The 15737-nt window shown below is 40.2% G+C and overlaps 1 protein-coding gene across 1 annotated transcript in view; it reads left to right on the plus strand.

Annotated features, from left to right (window-relative positions):
- Positions 1–15737, plus strand: part of LOC142938180 (CUB and sushi domain-containing protein 3-like) — a 194277-nt gene that overhangs the window by 46719 nt on the left and 131821 nt on the right. The window contains exons 5-11 of the mRNA XM_076081426.1: positions 25–259; positions 7650–7762; positions 8903–8980; positions 11314–11401; positions 12267–12391; positions 12821–12942; positions 15387–15490. Coding sequence (XP_075937541.1) covers positions 25–259; positions 7650–7762; positions 8903–8980; positions 11314–11401; positions 12267–12391; positions 12821–12942; positions 15387–15490 — 865 coding nt within the window. The remainder of the gene's footprint in view (positions 1–24; positions 260–7649; positions 7763–8902; positions 8981–11313; positions 11402–12266; positions 12392–12820; positions 12943–15386; positions 15491–15737) is intronic.

Consider the following 15737-nt stretch of genomic DNA (forward strand, 5'->3'; position numbering starts at 1 on the left):
GTTTTTCTCTTTGGTGACTGACAGCTGAGGACACGTGTGGCGGCACCCTGAGGGGCTCCAGCGGGCTCATCTCCAGCTTCGATATCCCCAGCGGTGAAACTGCTGGTGGCGGGGCCGGAGGCCTGGGTAGCAGTGGGGAGTGCAAGTGGACCATCCTGGCAGATCCAGGGGACACCATCTCCCTAGTATTCACTGAATTTCAGATGGTGGAGAAGTCGGATTATCTGGAAGTAGAGGGATCTGAACCGACAACCATCTGGTGAGTTGAGCTGTGAGGGTGTGTAGTGCTTGTGTTTCACCTGATGTGCATGACTGTGTGTGTGTGTTGCAGGGTGAATGTGTTGTATGACGTTGAGAAGGTGTTAACAGAAAGGTGTAATGAGGTTTAAGTGAAGATGAAGTGTTGTTGGCTCATGTACTGGTTGGAGAGAGATAACGTGCACTAAATCCTCTCAGGAAAATCATTTTTAGTGCTATAGTAATTCATGGCCTATATTCTGTTAGAAGACAGGGCTGCCAAAAACCAAATGTAGGCCAGAAAGTAAGTTTTGAAATCCAGATATGCGTACACTTTAATCACAATTAGTGTGTTTTGTATGTATGAAGGTTTTGATTGACACTTTAAAGTTCCAATAAAGTAAGTAGTTAAGTCATGTTTATTTGTGTAGCCCATGGTAACATGCAATGTTTTATTGGGCCCACGGCCAGGTGCTGATTGGGAAAGTTTGGGAAGACTCCCGAACGGCTGAGCCATTCCAGGCCAAACTGGACGGTGGTCGTAGAGTTTTTATTTTTCAATTTCTGATGTCAGTAGTTACCGTATGGTCCTTGGCCGTGGCGCGGACCAGCCTGGCCTTCAGCCTCCGCAGACGGCACAGAGCGGAACGCTGGCTGTCAAACTGGGTCAATCTATTTCTTTCAGTATTGACGGGGACACGAGCGGCCTTTCCCAATTTGGACTGATCTTCGTTTTTATTGCAATCTGATTGGCACAGTCATTTCATTGAGTATGTGACGAACCGTGACTCGTGTCCCACCTCACCTCGACTTCGCTGGCCAGTTTTGTTTTGATTCAGTGCAGTGGGAACGTGTTTATATAAACTGAGGCCGCAGGGGTTGCAAGACACCCCAAAGTGTTTTCAAGGTCTTCAGCATCATCAGATTTCTCTTTAGTGTTAAAATTACTGAAAAAACTAAATGTCACTTCCACCCCCAGCTCTCACATTAAAGGCCTCTCCATCTCAAAGTCTTTCAGTCCCAATATGTCCCTGCCAACAGCTGAACTTCAAAAACTGAATATATGGAAGAACTCCCTTGAAAACATAAGCATATAGAAAAAAAAAAACAGGCGAAATGCAAAGAGAGACCTGCCATCACTTGGGTGGCTGGGGGGCAATAAAGAGCCGTAGGTTTGAAAAAGGCAATTGCACGAGTGAACAGTATGTTCTCAAAGTTAGTGTAATAAACTAAAACAATGGGATTATGATTCAATAATGTCACATTTAGTTTGATGATATCATTTATTTCCCTATCTGAGTCATTTTTGTGCGCTGTAGAGACTGAACTACTGTATATTTAATCATAACAAAAAGAAAAGGTTTCACATGGAGAGAATAAACGAGTTTTGAGTCTAGATTGACGGATCGCCGGAGAGCTGGCTTCTGTATCGGCAGCTCTAGATCTATTCCAAAGAGGGGTGGGGGCTTTGTAAGACAAGGCTGTACTGCCTGAGGATGATGCCTTAGTTCTTGGGATAACGAGGAGTTCCTACCTGCTGTGATCTTGAAGCAGAACAAAGGTTCTGTGCGTATGGTGGAGCATGACCATGTAATATTTTATAAGAGCAGCACTCTAAAATCAGCCGCATTCATTGGAAAGTTTAGGGAAAAATACAGCTGGCATGCAAATGTACCAGTTATGATTTTTCATGGACAGTTGTGTGCAGGAAAATGTTTTAGGTATGCCTAGTGGTTCTAAATGAATTCACAGAGGGGGCACGTGATTCCATTTTCATAATTCAAATGAATGTGCACTTGAAATCTTCAACAGAGTTTTGTTTAAAAAGCAGCCCTCAGACACTTTGGTTTATGGCTTTCTGCATCGGCGTAATGTGGAAGTCATTCCCAACTGAAACAAGGAAATATGAAATGGCTTTGACCCCCAACCTTGAGGCTAAGGTTATCCATCTCTTCCACGTCCTGAGTGAACGGGAGCATTTGCCAGGTTTATGTGATCCTGCCGGGCATTAATTATAATTGGCTGAAAGAAGCTCTAATCAATCACTGAGCTACAAGCTTTGTTGTCCCTGAGAGTTGTCATCCGAAGTCGGAGGGAGAGAGAGAGGCAGACACTGTGTCAGTGGGAGACAGAGAGAGTCAAAGGGAGAGGTGCTCCGAGTGTGGTGATGACTGCTAAGTATTGCATGTTGACGGAGCTTAAGAGAGTTTGACAGCGAGCTGATATGGAATGACTCTGATTTGTTTTGACAGACCATCAAGTAACCCTCTTCTCTTAGGTATAAAAGCTCCGAAATTAACTCTTACGCCGACAGAAAAATGTTTTGTGTTGTCTTGTGTCTCCCTGCTTTCTATTTCAGAAAAATGGCTCCAAGTGGTTTGTTATTTACATACATTTAATTACTATTTAGTTTTATTCATAAGTCCTCTGGTCATGAAATATCGTCACACATTGGAGAGACTGTTGTTGCTGAGTGGAAGCAAAAAACAAATGTCTTTCAAATAATTTATTGGCCAATGCTCTGTACCACACTTCAACTGCTCACGGTCTCATTAATCCTTGATATGAAAAACAATACTGGGCACTGAAAAAAAATGCATTGTTTAATTTGAGTTACATTTGTAGAGGTTCTTATTTTGAGCACTGACTATGTAGCAATGGTTTGCATTAGAAGGTTTTCTAAACAACAACTGAATTGCAAATAAATTGCATGAATGTGTTGCATTAAGCCGAAATAAATCACAACTGTAAACAAGGAAATGTAATAGAGTTTTAACTAATGGCATCTAACATGCAATACATACGTATACTTTCAGGGAATACTTTATTATTACCCCCATCTACAACAGGGTTTCTTATACTTCTCTATCTATAACCTTATCTAAAGGCCCAAGCAATTAGAAAGATGTCAGGTAATCCATACTTTTCCAGGTACCCTGTCTGTTATCGGCCAATACTTCAATGGAGTCATAACCCCAACGAGTAAACTGAAATCTTCAGCTGAGTTTTTGTTTGCAGCCCAGTGCCCAAGGATGAGAAGAAAATACACACACTGTGTAATTTAGGCAGACAAAGCAGCTCAACAAGCAGCAGTGCCTTTACAGGCGGGAGTTGTTACTTGTGTGTGTGTGGTGACTGGTCACCATGCATCACTCGATTGCTTTGAAACTCCCAAGATGATGTTATTGTATGTCACCAAATGTCAGAGGCCGTCAGGCCGAGTTCTCGTTTTAAAGCCTACAATTCTAGTGGGACTCGGTGAGCTTGAGTGCAGCGGGACCAGAATTTTAGAGAGATAGCTTCAACTCGGCCAGGTAAACAAACAGGCAAGCAAACAAACACGATTCAGAGCGGGCAATTCTCACATGCCCATAAAAATCATTGCTCTCGCTACCGCTCTCTTTGACTGTACAAGGCCGCTGGACAGCGAAACTTTCAAGCGTTCTAACATATAGCACCAGCTGCAGGCAGAGACAAGCAAACTGTCAATGTACCCTTGAGGTTTAGAGCTGCTTAACGATGATTGACAGCCTCAAACCTCAAAGTCAGCCAGATTCAACGTCTTCTCTGAAACTTTTTCAGGCTACTTCAGTACTGGAGAATAAGAAATGGCAAAATAATCAGTTAATAATTAATGAGATACTGTATGTAATTACTGAAAATATTTGAATATTTATTTCATTTTGGCATATGTAATAGTTTTTGCAAGCAATTTCCTGAAAGTGGATGATTGGTTATGACTAATACTAAAAAACAATCCCTGATAGTTGAATTCAAAATTCAAGACTGGGGCAAGAAATATGTTTTGCTGACACCTCTTAGCAGCTTTTATCAATTGGAAAATTTCTATCAGATGTCTGCAAATGAGTTTATTGATTCCCATTGTCGGGGTTGATATGAGGCTACACATCAATCACAGTGAAAATAGACACAAAAAAACTCAGTTTCCTTTTGACAAAAGCCAACATTGGAGTCTGGCTCGACCAAGAAAAACCGTTCTTTGTTATTCTCCTGACCTTTTAATATGATTGTAAAGCCCTGTTCACAAAGGGCAAAATCAACAAGCTGTAGATTACACGTCACTCCTTTTTTCAAATATGGACACGGAACATAAAACCTGAAAGACTTTGCGGGTGTCGGACACCTTTCTTGCTTATATGCAATGAAATTTGATTAGAAAATGTTCTGATCTATTTACTTATGTTTATCTCTCGATGCATATCCTTATCGTCTACCTTCTTAGCTTCCAGTTTCCGTGCAGGTTTTTTTTGCTTGCGTTCTGTAGCCTTACTCTGCATGTTGTGAACGTACTCAGAAAGCAGAGGCTTTAGAATAGATTTCTATTTCGCCGAGCAATCTGCCAATATTTGTTTGGGTCACTGAATACGAACTACCCTATTCCAACGGAGTGGCTAAATGGCGTCCGAGGAAGAATACAATATTCAAAGCAGGTTGAGAGCAAGAAGTGCTCTGCAGCTAAATTACAAACTTTTGGTTAAATTACCATGTGTATTAGATTCAATTTCTTCTTTCCTGGGATTTATTATTGATCTTCCCAGGCAAAATATAACCCATCAAAATGTCTCCAAACGCTATTCTCTACTGCAGTCTGACTGCCAAGAATGTTCAATTGAAGGAATTTGAATTGACAATTGAGCCAGGTATTCCACCAGGGCAATTAATGTAAGGAGCTCAGAGGTCAATCTACTGGGCACCAAACTGTATAATTGCAACTCCTGAGCAGTCTCTGTTGAGGAGGTAACGCGAGGAAGATATAGAGAACAACAGCTTTTTCCTTATAAGAAAAAATATTCTTGAAACCATTCCGGCTTTTTTTTAAATAGAAAGTGGGTGGGAGGGAAAGATCACCTGGCCCAATCTTTTTTTTGTCAAATTTGAATTGATAGCTCATTATCCGGGGTGAACCTACGTATAACCCGCCTCACTGTCAAACGAAGTAGAGACACCAGAGATTTCAACTCATTGCTCTGCTCTCAAGGCCACATTTGGCCACAGCACCTGCACACTGGGACTCGTTACGTTGGTATTTTGATGAGATTGCCACGCTCCCTTTAACCCCTCATCCTGTCCAATCCGGACCACTCTGGTGCCTCACAAACCTATGTCAGAATCGACCATTATTCCTTGAGACGCCCCAAATCAATGATATGAAGCATGCTGACATTTGGATGGAACCAAGCACATAAAAACACTGCACTCATAAGTAATGTCTGTAAAGGCACAATATATATCTATGCAGGAACGAATAGCCTGAGTGAGATTTATATTAGTAGTATTATAAACTTGATAAAAAATATGTTATATAACTGAAGCATGTTAATTTCCATGTTAGCAGTATTGCATGTTAACTGTAGATAAGCAAATGTCCATGATATGATAACAGTCAATTTTAATACCTCTGTATACCGTGATACCTATACAACCCGACACTCAATATGCAATGAGGGAGATGCAATAAGAAAACAGAAGACAACACTCACTTCTTCTTATCTGTTTTTAGGAGACTAGGCAGCTCACTCTCCACAAGTACTTTTTTTCATAACCTTTTGACTGCAGTTAAAAATGTGATCACAGTCTAGACATAAACGGTAAGGAAAGCAAAAGATCATTTCAGCTTGCAAGACATCAGTTTCTCAGGTCAAGTCTCTCTTTTAAGTCTTCCTTCTCTGACTCCAGCCTTTGAGCACATTTGTGTTCATTTGGACATCTGTACAAACCGGGCGCCCCCCAAATGATATCACAATACTTTAAACTTTTTTCTTTACTTTGTCCTCGCGTTGTTTTTATGTAGGGGAGAGCGTTTGCTTTTTTTTTTGGGGCAGGCACACCATTATTGTATAAATTTAGAGAATGGCTTTCCGCACACAGATGCACATTGGAGTAAGTCCTCTGTAAGGTGTCATTAAGCCTTTATTTACTGTTGATGGCAGATCATGTTTCTCTTACTCTGCCATACTTTGCTGTGGCGATAACAGTATATTCACCTCCGCTGGTCTTAAATTTGTAACATCGCTCCCGTTCTGCCTGAAGCATCCATGCAACTTCTGGATGGGTGAAGCTTTATTGTCACCATCCATTTTCTGTTAGACTTCTAGCAGAAATCGTGTGATAATTTGCAGCTTCCACTACAGCACACTTGAAGGCAAATTCCTCTAAATAGTCTCGCTACCTGAAGGCTGCTGTTTATCATTCTGCCCGTATATTTGTGTCATTAGCATTTTATCAATGCAATGAAAGTAAAGGTCAACTTTTGTGTGAAAATCCATTACCTTTTAACTCTTCACCGGGAGCTGCCATCATCTCCCTTTGTGATGGATAATTTGGATTAAAATGATAAAGATCGCATTTAGTTTGCTGATTAATTAACAATAAAACGTGCAACAGCATCTGACAGATGCCATTTTTCTCACTGAAGTAATACAGTTCAGATTTAAACGGCAGGAACCAGTAGTGTAATCAAAATAAGGAGACATTAAATGTCAAGTAGACTTGGTCATGCATTTTTCTATATCTGCAATGGCCACCGAGGGAAAAAGTCGCCCTCTCCCCTTTGTTTTCCCTCATCACTCACTTACTTACTGCCACATTTATTTCTCTCGTTTTTATTTTGTCTGCCTGCCCCTCTGGTGGCTCTGCAGTGAATGCGATAGAGAATACATCGAAAAACAAACCTTAAACAAAAATAAACACACCTTTACACACACACACAATAAAAAAGACAACAACTTAACACAGTTTTTATTTTTTTTATTTGGGAACACAGGGCTCAAATGCACCATGCTTTCTTTTAAGCCTGTCCCAAGCTCCTGTTTGATAGCTAGAACGGCTTTGTGTGCTATTGACTGTGGTACGACAGGGTGTGGTGCAGGGATTGCTGGGCAAAGGAAAAAAAGCCAGAGCTGGTCAGCCAGACAAGTGAGAACGACCCTAGAAGCTTTAAATCTCTACAATTATAGAGGGTCCCTGATGCTGCAGCCATGCGCTGCATACAACTTCTGATCTAAAACACCAATACAGACAGTAAGACATGAAGGAACACACACAGACTTGAGTCAAGACAACTGCTCATACTGTAGGTAAAACACACACACGTGCATAAAAGTGCACAAACCAAAATAAGACCCTGCAGAGTCAAAGTTAAGATGGGCTTTTTTCCCCTAGTTTTCAGAGCTGGTCTTCATTTTAAGGGCACTATTTTCTATCCAGGCCGAACATACTGTACATACCTCTAATTCTTGTTTCATTCAGTTTTTTTTCCCATGACCTGTTTTCCATTTTTTGTAGGTGATTACGGTGACACAAGGACGCCAGTGACAAGGAAGCTGTGTAGTTGAATTAAGGTTAAAACGGATAACATGTGTTTTCGTTTATTTGTGACTCTTTACACTCAGGATAACTGGGATGAATATTCCAGCGCCCATCATCAGCAACAAAAACTGGCTGCGGCTGCATTTTGTGACGGAGAGCAACCACCGCCACAAAGGCTTCAGGGCTCAGTATCAAGGTAAGACGTGATTACTTCATTTGCACATTGTAATAGAGGGACCCCTACTTGAATGAATAGGGATCATCGTAAGATGAACACACTGCAATTACAACGCTGTTTTTGATCTTTGTTAACTGAATATTAAACAGTTTGATTAATACCCCCTCTGTAGAGGGCATTAAGGTCTTTTCTGCTTCAAACCATTGACTTCAAAGGGCTTTGTTAATCCAAAAAATTTAAGAGATAAATACTGCATATCCTTTCCTCTTATAAAAACTCAGCTCTGTCAGCTCAATAATCCATTACCCTGACATTGTTCTATGGCGTGACTCTAAAGTCAGTGTGTGCTGCTTATACTATACCATAAAGGCTTAAAGCCTGGCCCCAAGCCAGATATGAAACCTGCACCTTCACCATAAACGGCTCTATAAAACCTTCAGTAACTTGCATGGGTGGCAACTCACTGTAAATAAAGACATAAAATCAATTGCATGAAAAATCACATTTCTTATCTTATTGCAGTGCATTGTTGTGCCGTGTTTATGCACCGACGCAGTGTGCTTTTTGAGCATTGTGCTTTTAACGGGTTGAATTAACCATTCGACCTCCAGTGCCGTTCAGACGAGAGGCATCGTCTCGCTGCTTTCAAATTCAAAATATCCTTGTTTTTCTTTGATACGTCATTCATTGCTTTTGGCTATTCTGTTGACACTTCGAAATTATGACAGCCACTTGCATCACCTGCCTTGTGTGTGCAATCGGTTTTAATTAGACTGTCTTAAAATGTAGCATTGCAGTCCTTGGGCTGCTGGTTGATACTGCGTACTATTTCCCCCCTACAAGCTGAAACCATTAAATCTGCTCTGAACAATCAATTTCCATCCACTGTTTAATATGTCTTAGCAAAATGAACAAGCAATCATGAGAAACTAATTTAGGTTTTATAGGATTGCCAGGGCAACCCTCAGGAATGCATCAGAGCCGTTGGACTCATTTCTTTTGAAAAAGGATGCACTGCACATCAGTAGCAATTACATTTTTGATGTTCTTCATAGGACCAAGTATTATCCAGAGAAAGAAACACTTGAACTGTATCTTCTCACATCTAATACTGTAACTTCTTTTATCTAATTAACTCTTTCTATTGCTCTCAACCAGTGAAAAGCTCTGGAGAGCTTAAATCCAGAGGGGTAAAATTATTACCAGGAAAGGACAACACTAACAAACTGTCTTTGAGTAAGTCTTTTATTTTTCTTATGCAACTGTTTTCATTGTTTGTATTTTTTGTTTATGTAGGGCTTGAGTTCTGAGTCTTTGTTTCCTTCTTGTCTCTTTTTTATTTATTTTTTTGCTGCATCATTTGGTGAAGGAATTAAGCTACAGTACTAGATTTTGCAGAAGTGCAGTCTCTTTTTCTTTCTGATGACCTATTTACCTTGTTGTCCCGGACTTCCTGTCCTGACACTCAGCTAAATCCTGCCTAGTTATGTATATTTTAGCAAAATGCTGAATTTGATCAGTTTCAGTCGGCCAAATCCCCCTGTGTGTCATTCTGTACTGTTCAAGCCGCACGTGAGGTCGACTTATGTTCATGCACTGTGTGATCTACACACACGGCAGTAGTCAAGGTTGAGTGACCGTTCACTTGTCAGATGATTTGTGTACACTTCAGACCGAAGTGAATGCATTCTAATTGCTTGCGGAGCTCCGTCATTAACATAAATCTGGAGCGCAATTCCCTCCAACTCCACAGTGTGCTAAGCACTTCAGTGATAACAGGTTGTAATCTTTATTACCTTATGTGTCATAGATTCGGCATTGCATGGAGACATGAATAATGGATTGGGCTGTAATCTTTTCCACAAGGCAAGGCTGTGTATCATTGAAAAGACTATGAAAACATGCCTCATATGCCTTGTGGATTCATTGCATATAATTGAACCCATAACTGTATTATTACCAGCAACAATTAACTTCAAAGCTCATGAACTTCCTGAAAGAAGTCAAAGAAAGGAAACGCATGCCGGGTAGAGCTTCTCACGTTAAAACGGAAAGGTCTTTGTGTGGGGGAGATGATGTCTTATGGCAAATATTACAACAAACCTTAATGAAGATTAGGATGCTACGTATCTCATGAATTTCATTTCCAGCGCGTGCGTCTTTGTTTTATGATGCGATGAGCTTGTTAAAAGTCCTTTAACCTCTCTACATTTGCACCGTAGTAAAGGCTATACTCTAGTTAAAGCCTTATAGATATGCTTTCATATAGTGTGCTTAAACTATTATTATGTATGAAGAGTCTCCCTGAGTGATTATTATAGCTCCTGCAATTGATAGTTGAAGGTTGTTTAATCCTCTTAGTCCCTGTTCGGCCCAGATATATTTCCCTCTCTTTTGTCTAGCTCAGGTAAGAGGGTTGCATTTACCCTTGGCACTCACTCGATATCGCAAAACACTTGTGTGTATCTACACAACAGCGCTGCCAAATAAGTGGCAGTTGAAAGTCTCCGACTTTAAAAGAGATTAGGTTGATTTATCCGATTTACTATCTGACTAGGGGTTTCGCGATGTACCGTAAAAAATGTAATATTGATTTCACGTTGATAATACACGTATATGACATTATTGTGTAAATAATCTAGATCTTCCTAAATCACGCTTTTATAAAGTTAATGTTACAAACTCTTTCTCCACCTCACTACGCTTGTATTTTGTGTGTAATTCATTTGCCAGTAAAATAGACAAAACGCACAATAAACAAAGTTTAGCAAGCATTACAATTTATTTTCAAATTTTCTATAGATGTCGCAGTACTATTGTTGTCGTGAATTCTTTTGGCCTCGATCCTGAATCGTGTAGTGAACATCTGGTATTGTCAGTGTTTCCCACAGAATTAGATTCTATTTGTGGTGGTGGCTGACGGAGGTTGCGTACGTGTGCGAGCAAACCTCAACAACCTAGCTGTATTCCAACGCTAATTTATAGCTGTTGCTAAGCTCCTCATATGCTGGCTAATAACTTATTCAAAGAGTTCGGTCTGTGAGATTGCCAGTGTTGTTTTAAGAACACAGATAGACTAACTTATCAGTGTTAACTTGAATGCATCCATTTTGGTGCAGAGGCGTTCATGATACTAACCATTTGTGAACTCTGGACTGATTCTATTCAGCAGTCTTCTCTGCGGGATAAAGCCCAAAACCATCCTTCCTTCAGTGCTTGATCGTGTTTTCATTAAGAGTGTTGCGTGAAGAGGAGGGGATACTCAAAAACAGGCTTGCCGTCAATGTGTTGGCGAGAGAGAGCAGGAGCGACAGGGAGGGGCTAAGCGAATCAATGCAATGATATAAGATTTTATCCAATTTGGCAGTCAATGTTGATATTGATATTGCGAGCCGCCACAAATGCATCAATGCATGCGAAACCGTGACATGATTCTGTTACCAAACATAGCCACGGAACGTTCAAACAGAGTCATCTAGTATTCAAGTGCTTTTACTGCAGTGGGGTGTTTTCTGAAGGTACAGAGTATTTCTCTCACCGAGTTCTTGGTCCTTCTCTTTCCCTCTCAGTGAATGAAGGAGGAATCAAACAGGTGTCTAATTACTGTCCTGACCCAGGGGAGACGGAGAACAGCAAACGGGTCGGCTCCAACTTCAGGTGAGTCGGTGCTGCGGCTGAAGTGACGGGGCTCAGATTTGTGTCGAAGTTAAGGAGCGTGGCAGGATGCTCTCCATCCAATTTCAGTATTATGGCATGCAGCATATTCCAAGTACCGTATTGCTGTCACTATTTATCAAGTCAACAAAATCTGTGTGCACATAAACCCAGTTTTAGTCTTGTTGTGACAACCTGCTGTTGCATTACGATCACATATGGAAGATTTTCTCTATTTGCCAGGGTCATGGATAATCTTCTTGCTAATATCATGAAGTATAGTCTGTCTTCTTTTTCATGAACCAGACCCAATCAGCTTTCAGGAGAGAATAACAAACATAACCACTTCAAGACTATTTGCTTTGACATTTTGTCAGAATGCAACACAGTGAACTCATTTAGAAAAGCTCAAATATTGAGCCAGTTGGAAGATTTAGCCACCTGTCACAGTTATGTCCACTCTCAGGTCGCTGCACTACTGAGTGTACATTTCCTTGTCCATCAAATATATATATCTTCTGTGTCTCTCTCCCCTGGACTATGTTAGCTTGCAATGTAATTAATTTCTATCATTCAAATATAAGCATAATGGAGGTGTTTATCAGTTTAGGTCACTGCATTAAAGGGTGTCACTGTTTATCATTTTTAACTGGGACATTGGTATTCTAAGTTTTGGGAGTGAGGGCAATTAATAATAAAATTGATACATTCAAATGTGTCCACTGAATTCAATATGTTGATGCACAGTGCAATGTAAACCCGCTTATGAATGACATTAAATAAATAGTGATTCTGATATTTCATCGAGAGACATTTTTCAGGAATTGATTGCCTTTTCAGGCGTTGATAGTGTTTGTTATCTTCTCAGCATCGGAGCAACGGCTCAATTTACTTGTGATGAAGACCATGTGCTACAGGGTTCCAAAACGATTACCTGCCAGCGCGTAGCAGACGTCTTTGCTGCTTGGAGCGACCACAGACCCGTCTGCAAGGGTGAGCGAGGCTTCTGAGGAGCTAATAAAACAGTTTGATTAAGGCAGTGCCTCTGGATATAGGCTCTATGCAGATAGAGGAAAGTTCATTTTTGTTAATTATGTATGAGGGCCTCTGCTGCAGCACTCTACTTTTCCATTCCGAAATGCGCCGCCTGTTTTTCTGTGTCATAATACCTGGAGCACCTTTTAGAATTTGATTAATGAAAGTGCAGCTAATAGACCTTCTATCTACTTGTGCAAACAATATATTAACTTTCTGTCATATTACAATGCAGGAGTTATTGCTCTCCCTTCTGAGCACATTTATTGTGAATTGTGAAATACAATCCAACTGTATATTGTATTTTAATACATGTTTTTGAATAATCAAGAATCTTTTAACTTAATGCGTTTATTCTTCTTTGTCTTCATGTTTATATTATTGCAGTAAAAACGTGTGGGTCGAATCGACAAGGACCCTCTGGGACCTTTACATCCCCTAACTTCCCGATCCAGTATGAGAGCAACTCCCAGTGTGTGTGGATCATCACAGCCAGCGATCCAAACAAGGTAGCGCAACAGAGTCTGGGTTCTTCTTTGAGTTTGTAGTGTTTTTTTTCTCTTGGACCAAGTCAAATGAAAACCCACTGCTATTGTTGTCGTGTGAGGACAAACCAAAAAACAGGCCTTTGGATGCCAAATGATTTTTCATCAGTTACAGTTGCTTCAACAGTGTACAGCCCAACTCGTGGTTTTGTGCCGTACTTATTCACATCTGCTTTAGAGCATAAATAAATCGGTTACTTTCAAGATAAAAAATACCAGATACTGTAGATATAGACGAGAGGGCCGTGGTTACTGTCAAAGGTGGTCAAGATAATTATCTGACATCAGAGAAAAAGTGTTTGCCGTTATTACCTGCAATCCTATCAGGTTATAATTACTTTGCTATTGCTTGTAACATTTACCTCAGAACAGTCTCTTTGCACTGTAAATATGGTATGTATAAAAATGAAATGTTGGCTTTTATTTTCGTTATTAATTTATTGAAGAAATCCCTCGGCGTAGATTATGAAAGTATTCAGTATAAGTAATATTATCCCATTTGTCTTTCTCATAAACAGGTGTAACAGTCCCTCATTAGTGATATAGGAAACACAAATAGACATTATTCCGTGATCCCTTCATTGAGTAAACCCTCACCTTTTCACATTCCAAAACTCCCTCCTACCTGTGGTGTCGAGCATTTGTCCCGACATTCCCTTCCTGGGTACACATTTATGCATGCATCTATTTTCCAAGGGCTTTCCCAGGTGGGAAAAAGGTTGCATAGAATATGCATGTATTGTCACTTTCATTTCAATGTCACTGTCCCTCATTATTGTACATAGCAGTGAGTTGCATTTCAGTTTGCATCAGACTTGGCTGTTTGCAATTGAGGAATTTGCTTTATTTGTCTTGGGGAACTGAAATGGAGAGAAATTAAGAATGAACGAGATCAGCTTTTCCCCAGTGTGAAGAGGTCAAAGCTGTTTTTCTAATGGTCATTAATGCTCTCTTACAGTCCATCAAATCTGGCTCTCCGTCGGTATTCCAGTGAGATTTGTATTCATACACAGGGGTGTCAACTAAGTGCTCTCCTGCTAATAAACAATAACTAACCCACTAACACGCACTCAGAACTCACTAGGACTGGAAAATGCCATAGATTTGTGCCGCCGCGCCCTCTCCGAGGCAAACACGCCATTGACTTGGCAGTGAAACTTGGACCATTAGTGTGATTACGGTAATTATGCTTACACGTGCATTGTAATGAGGCTGTTATACATGGATATTGCTCAGGCATTGTCCTCCCAATGGCCATAGAAAGGGATGTTAAAGCTGAGCAAGCAGCCATCATATGATTGTCATCATGTCATTACAACATCCTTTCTTTCGTCACTAATCCATGTCGGCCAAGTGTAGGTTGAGATAATTTGGCTTTATTGTGTCATGTTTCTGCAGCAGACTCTGTTTACACGGTTATTATCAGTGTAAGCAGCAACCAGTTTGATCAGTGAGTATGTCATCTTTTGTGACGTTGTGTACATTTCTTAAGGGAAGAAAGATCAAGACCAGTGACAGCCGACAAATATAGCTCAAGGGTGAATGCGGACAGGCAATTCAAATTTTGGACTCTCAAATCACTTGATTGGTTTTTAGTATTTGATCTGCGCTAATGTGAAGAGATGCTGCTGTCACTTTCCATATTGCTTTGAAGGATGTTTGGGGTGTCCTTTTGTTTACGAGGTCTGGCCTGAACTTTCACTATTCGTTAAAGCCTTGTTCTATATAAACAGTCACACATTTGATGCAAGTTGAGTTCTAGGTTTCTCTTTTATTTTCTCTTGACTTCATTGTTGGTTTGAGTTTAAGGGGTAGTTTCTGCATAATTCATAAAGTAACAGAATGTAGGCTATATTATGCAACTACCTTATGAGATAAGAGGAAGTCTTAGGTTTTTACAGGATTGATCAAACATGTTGTCTCCCTGCAAAAACGTAAGAGGCATTATTACGTAGGCCTTTCTTTAGGTAGGCTTGCCTCTTTCAGTTCAGCTGTCTCGAAGAAAACTCTTTCTAAAGGCCAGTTATTGAAATGAGCAGCCATGTTATGAATTTCATGTAAATGAGATGTCGGGTTATTTGGTAATACAACTTGAGAACCATTTTTAATTACTGCTCATCATTGAGAGGGTTTGGCTTGTATAAATGAATACCACCAATAGCGTCGACTTTCAGGACGGCAATGGCGGTCGGTAGAGCTGTTGGTTGGAACCACTTGGGTGCAGTTGGGTGGGAACAGAATGGCTTGCATTTGAAAAAAATGTTGCTGGCAAACAAACTGTTTAACATGTCAACATATTTACATAAACTGCACTTCATGTGGGGAGACTTGGATGTAAATGCTTCAATAGTATGTTTCTAAATGCTATTAATGCTCTCAAGCATAACACCCATTGTATTTTATTACAGGTTATTCAGATCAACTTTGAAGAGTTTGACCTAGAAATTGGGTATGATTCGCTAACAATTGGAGATGGAGGGGAAGTAGGTGATTCTAAAACAATAATACAAGTGTAAGTACCACATAAAATACTTCTTTGGATGTGTATTGTACTATGATATTGCTCATGCAGTCAGATATCTTGCAGAGCTGGCTAGATCTGCATTTGTTTGGATAATTAGATTGTTAGATTGTTTGATATGCAGAGAACCTCTGAATGAATTTAATGCCATTTAAGTAAAGGCTTGCTTTGTAGAGGCACATTTTGTCATGCCCTGTATTTACCAACAAACACAACTTATAGAACATTGAATTTTAGT

Source organism: Anarhichas minor, unplaced genomic scaffold, assembly GCF_050575085.1.
Source record: "Anarhichas minor isolate MPS153535 unplaced genomic scaffold, ASM5057508v1 ptg000080l, whole genome shotgun sequence".
Lineage (NCBI taxonomy): Eukaryota > Metazoa > Chordata > Actinopteri > Perciformes > Anarhichadidae > Anarhichas > Anarhichas minor.